The 14,284-nt window shown below is 33.0% G+C and overlaps 1 protein-coding gene across 2 annotated transcripts in view; it reads right to left on the bottom strand.

The window, feature by feature from the left end:
* Positions 1 to 443: 443 nt before the first annotated feature.
* The window catches only part of PDE3A (phosphodiesterase 3A), a 399,420-nt gene continuing 385,579 nt past the window's right edge, over positions 444 to 14,284 (bottom strand). Inside the window, exons 15-16 of one of the 2 annotated variants that reach the window (XM_074194319.1) lie at positions 9,212 to 9,464; positions 444 to 4,559 (exon numbers count right to left, since the gene is read on the bottom strand). In XM_074194319.1, coding sequence (XP_074050420.1) covers positions 4,318 to 4,559; positions 9,212 to 9,464 — 495 coding nt within the window. In that variant the 3' untranslated portion in view covers positions 444 to 4,317. The remainder of the gene's footprint in view (positions 4,560 to 9,211; positions 9,465 to 14,284) is intronic. The other variant, XM_074194320.1, reaches the window with a different exon arrangement.

Below are 14,284 nucleotides of genomic sequence, written 5' to 3' on the forward strand. Positions count from 1 at the left end.
TCACCTATCTGAATGAAGGTGAATTCATCTACTTTCAGTCTTATGGATATTTCCATCTATTCCTTACTCTAATCTAGAAGAAAATTATAATATTCATAAGATATGTGTTATGCTATTTCTAGGAGTCAATTGCAATGAAGATATCCTCTCTCCTAATGGAATAGAGATCAGCAAATGATTGAAGAAGGATCAGGATGTAGATTCAAGAGAATCAGACTGTTACAGCTTGCTTGTTTTCATCTTTGTTTCAAATAATGTGAATTCTGTAGAAAACTAGACATTACATATGTCTATATGTATGTCAATATATGTGCATATATACACACAAAACACTTTATAAAATCAAATGTAATTTTTTTGGATTTTTATCATTTAAATCTGCAATAATATGGAAAATTGAGAACTAACTACATAACAATCAAGTCTATATTTGTTAATCATTTCAAACCTTAATCTTTATTTAGAATGAAAATTTGTATAACTTTATTACTTAGAAAATACTTTAAATTTCTTTGTTTAAATTATTATTTAGACAAATATTAGATCTCCCCCCACCCCGAACTTTTACACTGAAATGGATTTTTAAGGCTGAGACAATGGGGACATTTAGGAGTAAAGTAAAAATTCATTATAAGGCATATGTTACATTAGATAATTTCAAACCAACATTTTATATATCTGGGTTTCAATATAAACACTGTAAATGAAAAACAAGTTTAAGAGTATGACCACTGCCTGGGCTTTCAGGGAAGGGGAAAGTCTAGGAAAACAACTAAGAGATAGCAAGAAGAATCAATCTTCATTCACCAAAATGAATACAATTTCTGTTACCTGATATGGATTTTGCTCTTATCTGAGAAAGACTGATAAATATATATGTATACATACATATATACACATATATGTATGCATGTATGTATATATACACACATACATATATATATATATAAAATATATAAATTTCCATACAAAGCTAATGTCTTCATCTTTTACTCCTATCAAAACCATGTTTATACATTAATTATAAATAAATTTTTAAAAGATTGTTTACATCTGAAATTCTAGTCATGGGAAATTTTCACAATTGTTTAATGGTAGAAACTACTTTCCAAAGTTCCTAAAAGTCCTCGTTCATTTAGATGAGGTACAGTAGATAGTGACTGAAAAAAAGTCCTAAAAGCACCCTGGAAGTGATTTTTTTACCCAGTTTAAATCAATCAATTAGCATCAACTTAATCTGTTCCTCTTTTTAGAGCTGATATACAGAATGGACTAATTAGAAATTCCTTTATTATTAAGACCTGAGTTTGTCAAATCATACCTACAAATGTATCCCTAACAAAACAGAATGATTTACAATAGATATGATGACACCCTAGGAAATAGCTGAGGGAAATGGAAATAAACATCAGTGTTGCTTTGTTACCAAAAGAAAATACAATTAGTTAATATCCATAGGGTCAAATTTAGATTTCAATGCAATAGTTTAAAAAAGCATCATAGATATATTGGTGCTTATTCTATTTCCCAACCAGCTTCTTCCTTTATTAAAGAACTATTTATTCCCTTTTGAAATAACTTCTAAATATAATTACTCTGTTTAGATCTGAATAATAACATTTGAGGAAAATTATTTCCAATTGACACTCATCATTATACATTCCCATGATTAATAACTTCCTAAGTATATAGGTAGTTGAAAGATGAAGACCACTGCTTGGCTACCTGTCATCTGACATTTCTAGTTTTTAATAAGAAACAATTATGCATTTTTGGTAAGACCATCTCCCTGCCTATTTACTTAATGCACTTACTACATTCCTAGATTATACCTATTGGCTTCATTTTCAGTTTAGAAAAAAAATAAAAAAGGTGAGTTTTAGGACAGCATCACAAGTGATGGTTGGGAATCCAAATTAAAAAAAAATCTACCTGACCCAAAGTATAGTTAAATGATTCAAGTTCCTGTATGAAATATATTGGACTCAGAATAATTTGTGAAAAAATAAAGGCATTTGGCCATCATGTCCAGGAGAATCAAAACAATATATACTTTAATAGTAAAGACATGGGTAATTAAAAAAGAAAATACTGAAAGAAGCTAGAAAACTATTCTAGTGCTTTAAATAAACATTTGCTTCACATCTGTTTTCTTCCGTTCCCCCTACTCTCAGAATTTGAAAATAGTTATAAGGAGCATTTTCTACTATTTATTCATTGTCTATTTACAAAGACATCATAGGTTATTGCGAAATCATTGGTTGAGAAAAAAATATCTGCTTATGAAAAAATGAAGGTATTTTATGCAATTATTTGGTTCTATGCCTATTGGGAAAAGAAGAGACGAATAAATGTATTTATAAGAAAACAAATTCTATTTTTCTTTTTTGCATTGTTAGCAGGGCCAGAGAAAGCATTATTGTTAAACAAAAAAGAGATAGGAGACAGGGTCTTCTTGGTAAAAATTATCCTTTAGGTGAATTGATTAATACCTAATTGTTCTCTATATTAGAAAATTGGTTCTTTTAAGTGGGCAAAAATTACTTGGTAAATTTTCATTGAATATCAGTATATCTGACATAATCTTCTCATGTCTTTGATCCCAAGATAGAATACAAAGATCAGCACATGACCACAGGCTTCTATGAACAACCTTGTCATTTGGGCTGAAGATAACTATAATATATAAAATTGGTGATAAAAAAATAACTTTATAAAAATGTGTCTCTTTTCCCCTTTTGTTTTTTAAGCATACACTATCTACAAGACCAAAAAAACTTTATATTTACACCATAACAACTAACTATTGACAAATATAATATTATATGAAATAAAATATCCAAAAGTGAATATCAATTTTAAAAAGGGGTTTGGCTCACAGCATAAACAAGTGTGGAAACAACAACAACAACAAAAGTCTATGACAGGCCCAATCGCTATACAATTTCCTTCTTTGTTAAAAATAACACAATGGTGTACCCAAAGCCTGGAAACTGAAGCTAGGTAACCCATGTCTTACAGCAGGCATAATTCTACTCTTTCATGCTGGCTAGTTGCAATTATCACTGGTCCTTCTAATAAGCCATCCTTTCTTAGTTATCAATACATAAAACTTCCACTGTAATCCAAAATTACTATATAACCAGTTAGAAACATTTCATTCTTTTATAGCTGTATTGTAAAGTATACTTAAAACTGTATATCCTTTACATAAAATATGGAAGTCATAGGAGAATCTTTGCAAGAATGTAATTTTTCTCTAGCCTACTGCCTATCCTGCCCTTCTTTTACATCTGACTAGAATAGTAACCTGGTTAAATGATTTGATCACAGGTCCTTCCTTAAATAATAAAGAATGCTATAGTGCCTTCATTTGTCATCTTCATCCTTGATAAATGGGGTGCAAGTATGCACTCCTATTTTTCCAATGTTCATTTGGCTAACTTTATGTAAAGCACCTGTGTTCCCATGGGTCTGAGGTTGGTCATAGCGGGCCTCTGAAAGGCCTGAGAGCAGTATTGCCTGTCAAATGACTCTGGCAAGAAGACAGCAGTGAATGCACCTTCTACCGCAGGGGGAGATTTTATTGCCTCTCAAAAGAGAACATCTATTACAGATTTTGCTTTTTTATCACCAAAGATGTAACTTTCTTAATACTGGCACCTTGTGTTTGTTCACATGTGCTGAATCATGCTACAGCTAATCTAGTAAATTCTCAATGATCACTCTCTCTCCCCTACACACATACATACATACAATACATATACACACACAAGCATACACACACACACACACACACACACACACACACTCAAATACACCCCATTACAACTCCTAATCCTATGCACGTGCGTGTACCTACACACACAAATGTGTCATGGAGCACAATTCCCATTTATGATTTGCATTATTAGTGACCATTATATATTTTATATAAATGTTGCTGAAGTGTACAAACAATAACTCTGGCTCTGTGTGATTATATGTGTGTCTGTGTCTGGGTGTTACACATGTGTTTTGATACCCACATATGCTTATATTTCTTCCTTAAATAAAAAAAAAATTGTGGAAGCCAGTGTTGCAGTGAGAAAGCTTCTCTGAGCATATGAGTTTAAGCAATGTACCTCACTGTAAAAAAATGAAACAAAAAACCCCACAAACACAAACAAAACACAAAATCCCAACAAAAACTTCCCAAGTGAAACAGCCATTGGTGTGTTAACCCACATTTCTACAGTGTTGTGTCTAAATGTTGTGCTGGCTTGCAAGGAGTCTGTGCACAAATCAATCTGGCTTCAAGCAATGCTTGGTGAATTGTCATTGGGTCACATTTGTAGTTGTGTTCTCTCCTTTGGGTTTCCTTTTTTCTTCCTCCTCTTCCTGGATTGCCTGTATTTGTTCTGAAGACTGATGCAGGGTGGATTTTTCTAGACTTAGTTTTTCCATCCCACTGCCTAGTCGTTGTTCATCTTCAATGACTTTCTTCCACATTTTATGGTTTTGAAGGAGGTGTTGAGTTATTTGGCAGTAGATTTTCCTCCTTTTGAACTTCTGCTGTCCTGAAAAAATATTAAGACCAATTTTGGGTTTGGGGAAGATTAAACATAATAATATTTGTCACTCTATCTTCCATTTAGCTGGTTGACAAGATTTTAATATTGTCTAGTTTCACATGTTTTTTGGTGTTTAATTCAGGTTTCAGGTTTTAACTACATGTTCCAGATTTGGAAGAGAATATTCTATTTGGGGACTAAGATATAGAAATAAAATTTCAATATGTACATATTTGAAATTATGCATAATTTATGCACATTGGTGTGTATATGTTTCTATGTAGAAATATTAAAGAGGACATATTCTATGTGCCCATTAGGAAATGAAATTAAGTCCAATTTAATATCTGAATTTCTTTAAAATGTGACTGAGGCAGTTAGATCTTTTACTCCAACTGCATTTGAACAAATCACTGTAAAACCCATAACAAGTACCTTTTTTAGGTTTTACAACTATGCAATGATGTTATTATTCTTTTCAAATTGGCCAGAATATTTTAAAAACAGTTAATAGACAAATACTTTCATTTCATGTTTTAGTTTATGACTCTCATATTGAAACCCTATTGAATATGAGATAGCACCTCTCTGTTAGTTTCTGTTCTCCAGTTTCTTATTTTAAATATGAAAATTTAATATAACATACATGAAAAAAAGAAAAAAAATTACTTTTTAATGAAGAAAGTATAACAAATAATACAAGTAAAAGTTTCTAGGAGAATAGGAACAGAAATCTGCATTTTTAAGTTTTAATTTATTAACTATTTATTAGATATTTTGAACTGGACATCCTATAGATAAACTAAACATGTCTGGAACTGAACTTATTACTTTTCTGCATTACCTCACTTCCCAGAACCTTCCAACCTTCCTAACCTCACCAATTAATGTCAATCTCCTGGGCTCACAGCTTAGTGTCAGCCTTACTCCTTATTCTCACTCCTCTCATATTCAATAAGTTTTTCATTTCTGTAGGTTTTCTGTTCATAATATTTTTTAGGTATGCTTTCTTCTCTTTTCTGATACTACAACTACTCTAGCACAAAGCTTATCTCCTGTGTGAACTAAAAAAGCCTTTTGGTTGTCTGCCTCTAGTCTCTCATCTTTCTGATTCATCATTCATTATACATACATACTGGCATCAGGACTTCCCTATTCAGTTGTGAGTACTCAGGAGCATGTGCTATGTTTTTTCTCCATTTCTTTGTATCCTCAGTGCTTAGCACAGTGTCTAGTACATAGTCCATGTTTAAAAAATACTAACTGAATTATTGTACTCAGTCAATCAAGAGAAAATGTTTTGATCTATCAATTACAAGGCAAATTTTTCATGGAGGAAAGACTCAGAATCAATTATGAAAGGCATTAAAAACCATTTAAATAGGAAGGTCACCCAAAAAAAAGAGAGATCTGTATGCAAATGATAACTTCTGAGTCACTTCCCTTTACTGAGTAGCCCTGTTTCCTCAATTGTAAAATGAAAGGGTTGGATAGATCTCTAAAAACCCCTTACTGATCAGAATCCTAGGCTTCTATGTTTTTATATGATGAAGTACTCAATTTTTATGTAATGACCTGAATCTTGTTTAACTTTCCTTCTTCCATAACTTGACATGAATATCATTTGTGCTACAAAATGTAATTAGCGCTATTTTTCTGTATATGTGTACGTGTGTTTGTATATATATATATATATACATATACATGAAATATGTAAATATGATATATATATATATATATACATATATATGGGGTATATGCGCTTTATTCTCAGAGTGATTTCATGTTTAGCCTGTGGTTCATATTTAGAGGTGGCTAATAATTAGATTATATTAGAGGTGGTTAATAATATCTGGACTACTGCAGTATAGCGGAATTCAGAACATTCTCTGGTTAAAGAAAGAAAAAATGAAAGTAAATTATTTGCCTCACCCATATACAAATAATCATAGCTGTAGCAAGTGTTCTGCTGCTAAAGATGTCAATTTCACCTATTAATATTTTGGAAACTGTATTCTGATGATTAATTTATTATTGCAAAGTTCAAATGTTCTTTTTCTTTTTTTTTTTATGAAGCATACTTAGAAAGGAATGGTTTCCCTGTAACTGATATAAAACTTCAGTAATAAACCTCTCTGTAAATTTTACTTAATAAGGTAGCATACAAGAATGTTTGTACCTCCAAAATGTGCATAGATTTCAGTCTGCAGGTGGTCTAATGGACCAAATTATTCAGTACTGGAAGCTTCTGAACTGTGAACAAAGAGCTTTTCAATGTTGCAAGCCTAAACCCAGCTTAGTGCTTCATTAGAAAGTTCTTAGGCCCCGGCAGGAATCTTTCAGATTTAATTACAAGAATTTTTAAAAGCCTCTCTTTCCTCAGAATTGCATATTAAGACACGTAATCCTGTGTTTCCTGGGAAACATCCAAAATTTTTAAACCTCAGGAGATACCAGAGCATATTTGAGGTTTTCAGCTGAACTTGAATTTAAATAGCAGGCTATTTGATTATTAATTAAAGACCATACCAATTCTGAAATGAGAAAGAATGAAATAATTAAATAATGCAGCTGCTTTAAAATCATTAGCAAAGTCATTTTCCTTCCCAAGATCTTAGTTTCTTTATCAATAAAATAAGAGGGTTGAGAAATATGGTTTTCAAAGATTTACATATTCTTTCTACATGGCTAGATTGCATTAAATATTTTTATATGCAAGGATATGCTGCAAAAAAATCATTCTCTATTTATAGGAATGGGAATGGTTATGGTATCTATAACAGAATACCAAAATGGACCAGGACACATATTTTCTGAATTAATAATTCTGAATGAACTAAATTCTGAAGGAGAATGAAAGCAGAAAAATTACATTTCCCAAATTCATCAATTCTTTTCAACAAATAGTTATTAAATTCCTTCAATTCATGTTCTGCTGTGCTAGGACTAGAAAATTTCACATCTATATAGTGTTTTATTCAATGTCTCTAAGAAGTAAATACTATAAAGGAAGAAACTGAGACTTAGAGAATGGAAGAAACTTGTAGACAGGAAGTCCATGATTATGGCAATTTTGAAACCACGTCTTTTGATTCAAAGGGTTGTGCTCTCAATTACTTCATGTTCCCTCTCCTTCAGTTCAAAACAATGATTTCATTGGTTTGATCCAGATGGGCAACTCACCTTAACTTATGCTTAAGGTTCTTTAAGTCTATTCAAGCAATTCTTTTACATTTAGAAAAGGTTATAAAAGTCACAGGAACAAAACATATCAAAGGTCAGAGAGAGAGACAGTAATTTCCAATGATTTACTATGTTAAGGGTGGGAAAAGGAAAATCTGGCTGTTGGAGTTTGTGTAAAGTACGTGAAATAATCTCATCATATTATTTCCTCAGAGGGGAAGACCATTCACTAATATTTTCCTGGTAACAACTAGAAAAGGTATGCAAAAGGCCAGTTTACACTGAACAAGGAAATGCTTACTTATACTTGGGGGAGAGTCTTATTGTCTCCTGGTGAAGGAGAATAAATATAAGAAAAAGACATCTCACAAGGGAACATGAAACATAACTAGGCAGTTAAAGAATGTTGACTTGAATATGAAAGTTTTTTGACCCAAGTTATTTTTTAATTAACCAAAAATTTTAAACTTTAGCTTCTAGAGATAAACAAGGAAGGACTTCATGCTTAAGAAAGATGAGGGGTAAACTTTGGTTCTTGTACCAGATGCCAGCCTATGCACAAAAATGAAGAGCCAAAGTAGTAAAGCATATTAAGAGGGGCAGCTAGGTGGCACAGTGGATAGAGCACCAGCCCTGGAGTCAGGAGAACCTGAATTCAAATCCAGAATCAGACAATTAATAATTACCTAGCTGCGTGAACTTGAGCAAGTCACATAACTTCATTGGATTGTAAAACAACAAAAAGAGACTAAAGAAACATTTCTTCCTGAACTAGAGAACAGGATTATTTATGTGAAAGAGTAATGCTGAAGCTATTTCTATATCTTTTTTTTTAGGTTTTTTTGCAAGGCAAATGGGGTTAAGTGGTTTGCCCAAGGCCACACAGCTAGGTAATTATTAAGTGTCTGAGGCCGGATTTGAACTCAGGCGCTCCTGATTCCAGAGCTGGTGCTCTATCCACTGCACCACTTAGTCACCCCACTGTGCCACCTAGCTGTCCCATATATCTATCTTAATATCAATATATATTTATAGTTATGATCTACAGGATGCTGACATTATAATAAGTTGAGAAGTCTTTCCCATTATGTAACTCTGGGTAAGTCTCTTAACCTATTTTTTCCTTAATTTCCCCATCTATAAAAATGGGCATAATAATAATAATATCATCTACCTCCCAGGGTTATTATGAGGACCAAATGAGATAATATTTATGAAGCATTTGACCCCAAGTGGCACTACATAAATTTATTCTCTCTTCTCTTTCTATTATTATTATATCATATTACATATGCTCTATAATTCATAGTAAATCACATCAGCCAATATTGTTTGGGTAGGATATTTAGAAGTAAACCAAGAAGAGATGTTTATGTTGAAACCAGTATGTTTAATAAATGAGAAGCTGATAATTTGATTCTGGTTATGGGAATTTTCTTTGGAAAAATACAAGTGGGAACTGATGCCTAACTTACCTGCAGATTCAGCATTTTCACAAGTTTCCTCTTCAGCTACTGGTTGCTCTACTTCTTCCTGTTCATCTGTGTCTCCTCCTGATTCATCACTGTCTTCTACCCATTTACCAGGCATCAATCCTGCAGAGTCATAGCTGTTGCACAATGGTCCCACAATATGAGAAATAAAAGATTCCTGAAGATTTGCCAACTGAGGAGCAGAACGGTCCATAAAAGGGCTTATAGGAAGCCCAAGACTGGCCTCTTCATCGCCCTAGAAATTATAAAACCTCATTACTCTTCTGTAGGGAAACAGTTAAGTGAAAAGGGCAATTAAAATGAAATCAAGTCAATAAGAAAGAAATATTTCTTTAGCTCATATTATTTTTTTTAACCTGGTCCACAACTGCATTATGTAAGAGTACATAATTTTAGCAATTAATCTTTGATCATCATCAATATGTTAATCATGAAGGTAGTATTTGCTATTGAGACAGAGGGAAAAGGAGTACTCAGAGGCTCTATATACATGACCTTAATTAAGAATAATTATAGTACACTAGGAGCAGAGTGTGGAGTGTACTTAGAAAGATTAAACACAAATAGATTAGGAAATGATCTTGTATTACTACATACTTTAGTTGAGGAGTGTTTTAGTGCCATGGTTGGGGTACTAGAAATACTCTGGTTGGAAGGATTTTAGGGTTAGCATGTTCCCAGGGCTTTTCCCTACACAATGTTAAATGAAGTCTCTATATTGTTAACTATAGATTCCATCAAAAAAAAATTAAAACAAGTTTTCAACTTTACACATCAAGGAGGATCTATAGTGAAGGTCTGTCTCTTCAGGGGAAGTGAGAAAGTCAGTGAGGGGCTTCTAAGCACAGTCCAGCAAATAACCAACTGGGAATAGAATGTAACTCATCAAAAAATGAAATCAACCACCTAGAAAAGGAATGCAACTCATCTACAAGTCAATGATCAACAGGAAAAGGAATGCAACTCACTGAAAAATAAAACTAATTGGAAAAGGAAACACAAAAGCAAACTGAAGAAAATAAAACCTACAAACTAGAATTAGGCAAATAAAAACTAATGAATCTATGAAACACCAAGATTACATCAAAATCAAAAGGTGGAAAAAAACTGAAGCAAATGTAATGTACCTTTAAGGAAAAACAAATGACTGGAATTTATATTCAGGAGAGATAATTATGAATTATTGATAAACAAGAAAAAGCTAGATCAAAAACAGAGCCTAGAAAATATCTTTTAGGAAATTATCATGGAAAGCTGTCCTAATATACTAGATCAAGAAGAAAAATTGTCCTAGAAAGATTAAACAGGATACCTCCTGAATGAAACCCCAGAATTAAAAACTCCAAGGACTATTGTAGTCAAATTCCAGAAATCTCAAATAAAGGAGAAAATAAAGCAAACAGCCAAAAAGAAGGAATTTATCAGGAACAATCAAAATTACATAAGACTTATCAGCTCCAACATTAAAGGATCGGAAGGACTGGAATATGATAGTCTGAAGGACAAAAGACCTTGGATTATCTAGAATTAACTACTCTAAAAAATTCAGCTTATTATTTCAGGGGAAAAAGATGAATTTTCAATGAAAATAGACCAAAAATGAACAGAGAATATGACTTTCAAATACAAGACTCAAGAGATGAATAAAAAATAGAAAAAAAAAACAAATGCTAGTTAAGAATCCAAAATACATTCCCTACAAGGGAAGATAACACTTCTAACTCTTGAGAAGTGTATTTATCTTAGGATAGTTAAGGAATAGTTACAGTTGAAGGGATTGTACTTAGACAATTTGGAGATTCTTGTCCTTTATTATCAAAGAAGACCAAAATGATATCACCATATTTGAGATAAATCAAAGAATCCAACTATGGCTGATCAGTCCAAAATGAGATCAGAATAGTCTACCACAGATCAAGCATAAATAGTCCAGGTGAACATCTGGAGTATTTACTCTAAATTTATGGATCTCATGGTTCCTTTGAGCTACTTTAATTTAGCCTCGCTCCTAGAGTTCAGCACTTTATCTGATGAGAACAGTCTATGCTGGGTAGTAGATGTCAGTGTCTCCAGTGCCTTACAATCAGTTCTAAAGTTCTTAAAGGAAACCGTCAGGGACATCTGGGTCAGAGTCAAGATGGTAGTTTGAAGCTAGCATCTTTTCCCTAATCAACACTAAATGAAGCCTATACATAGACATAAAGCTTCAGAAACAACCAAAAAAAATACAAGATCAAAACAAGTTTTCAATCATAGACATCATGAAGGATCTTTAATGGAAGTATGTCTCCTTGGTGGAAAAGGAGAAGTACAGTCCAGCTACTTGGGAGAGTGGGAAAGTCAGTGGGAGGTTTTTAGCTACAGTGCAGTCCAGGCCCTGATAGTTTGAGAATAGTATAGGTCCCAGAAGGTCCCATCCCCAAACAAAGTCTAAACCCTTGTAATACTGGAATAAAAGACAGGTCTGGGTAGGGAATAAACCACTGCATAGACAGAGCCTGAACATAAAGAAGGAAACAAACCTCTATAAAGGCAAAACCTGGAATGCATAGGCAACATCTAGTCCAACAATAAGGCAGAGATCAGACCCCAAGCCCAGCACAAAAAGCTCAGGTCTATACCCCCTATACCCTAGGAGCAGAGCTTCAACAATCGTTATGAGCAAAAAAACTAAAAGAACATCCACTATCAAATGCTACTATGTAGATAAAGATGATTTAAAAATGCCACCTCAGAAGAATAAGTGACAAATTACCTACATGGGAAGTCTCAAAGGAGTCTATGATTTACAAACAAATCCAAAACTTTATAAAGGAGCTTAAAATAGAATTTAAAAACCAAAGAAAAGAGGAAGAAGAAAAATGGGAAAATGAAATGAGAGCCATGTAGGAAAATTATAACAAAATTGACTAAACAAATAAACACCTTTAAAAGTAAAAATAGCTGACTGGAAAAAGAACATATCTATTCAAAAAATAAAATGAGCCAAGTGAATGAATACAACTCCAGTAACACTGAAATTGAAGACTGAGAAAGGAATGCAACTCACCTAAAACTCAAATCAATCAAATGGAAAGGGAGTGCAATTCAGGAAAAAGTGAAAATAACCAATTTGAAAAGGAAACAAAAAAGTTGACTTAAGAAAATAAAACCCTAAAAATTAGAATTGGACAAATACAAAGCAATGAATCCATTAGACACCAAGAGTCCATCAAGCAAAGTAAAAAGGCTGAAAAAAACTGAAAAAATTTAAAGTATTTTTTAAGAAAAACTATCTGGAAAATAGATCCAGGGATGATAATTTGCAAATTACAAGTTTACTAGAAATGCTAGATAAAAAAAATATCATTCAAGAAATTATCAGAGAAAATTGTCAAATGTGCTAGATCAAGAAGACAAAATAGCCATTGAAAGAATACACAGAACTCCTCCAGAAAGAGACCCCAGGATAAAAACTCACAGGGCTATCATAGCTCAAATAAAGGAGAAAATACAAGCAGTACAAAAACAATTTAAATACAAAGGAAACACAATCAGACTTACATAGGATTTATTAACTTCAACACTGAAGGACTGGAAGACCTGGAATACCATATTTTCTGGAGCAAATCAAGAATTGGATTTCAATCAAGAATTTACTACCCTACAAAATTCAGCATATTCTGTCAGGGGGAAATATGGATGTTTAATGAAATAGAGGACATCCAAAATTTCCTGATAAAAAGACCAGAACTGAACAGAGAATTTACTCTCCAAATACAAGACTCAAGAGATTCATACAAAGGGAAAAGGGAAAGGGTAAAAACAAAACAAACAAATGTTGATCAAGAATGTTAAATTGTATACAACCATACAAGGGAAGATGTAACACCTGCAACTTTTGAGAATTGTAGTTTCTCATAGGATAGTTAAAGAATTGAATACAGTTGAAGAGTTTGGATTTAGAGGATATTGGTAAGCTTGGTGCTTATCTTTCCATTGAAGAAGACCAAAATGATATTACTGTGTTTGAGACAAATAGCCCAGTGAAAAGTTGGGGTGCTTACTCTAAATTTATGTATCTCATGTTTCCTTTGATCTATTTTAATTCTGTCTTGCTCTTAGAACTTAGATGAGGGCATCCTATGCTGGGAGGTCCTGAGTCAGTATCTCCAATACCTTACAATTAATTGTAAAGTTCTTAAGAGAAAGACCTTCAGAGGGCCCCAGTACTCTATAGTTAATTAAATCAGAAGTGCCTTTGCTTTACTAGGTACTAGAGGGTGGAAGGGTTGGCTATAAAGAGATTAGGAATGATTTTATCTTAATCCATACTATAGATAATGAAGGTTTAAGTACCATGGTTGGGGAGAGCAATGGGGGGAGTATAGGACTGAGTATGATTAGGGAGTACAAATAATGATCTTGCTTCGCATGATGCTTTGACTCATGAGGACTGTGTATCCAATGAGGGTATTTGAAAAGGGAGTAAGGTACAATGGGATTATAATTTGATATGATTCATGACTTTTGAGAAGTGAATTTCTAATGTCACAGAAAAGGGGAAAGTACTTAATAACTATGAGGCAATGCTGCTTATCAATCAAGCAAGCAATGAATCAATCAACCTTTGTATTTTGATTGTTAGTACTTTGATAATACTTCTATCAGGTCAGATAAAAAGGGATTGATTTGATAAAAGTGATGTAAGTACAAGACTGTTAAAAGAATAAAAACATAAAAAGAAGGAGAAAACTAGGTATTAGTGGATAAATAATACCAGGTAAAGAGGCACAAATACCTACTATAGTAGAGGGGAAAGAAGGAAGTGTGTGAATAAATGCATAAATTGTATTCAATAGATTTAAATCACAGAGGAAATAATATAGATTGACAATTGAGTTTAAAAATCTATCTTACTCTACAGGGAAGTGGGGGGGGAGAAAGGACTACTAAAAGGGAAAGCAAAGGTATAAATGAAAATAAATTGAAAATTACAACCAAAGTTAAAGAGGAAAGGAAGCAAAACATTGTTAAAAGGCATAAGAGTACAGGAAAGACAAAAAATAAATTGGG

This window comes from Macrotis lagotis, chromosome 7 (assembly GCF_037893015.1).
Source record: "Macrotis lagotis isolate mMagLag1 chromosome 7, bilby.v1.9.chrom.fasta, whole genome shotgun sequence".
In the NCBI taxonomy this organism is placed as follows: Eukaryota; Metazoa; Chordata; class Mammalia; order Peramelemorphia; family Peramelidae; genus Macrotis; species Macrotis lagotis.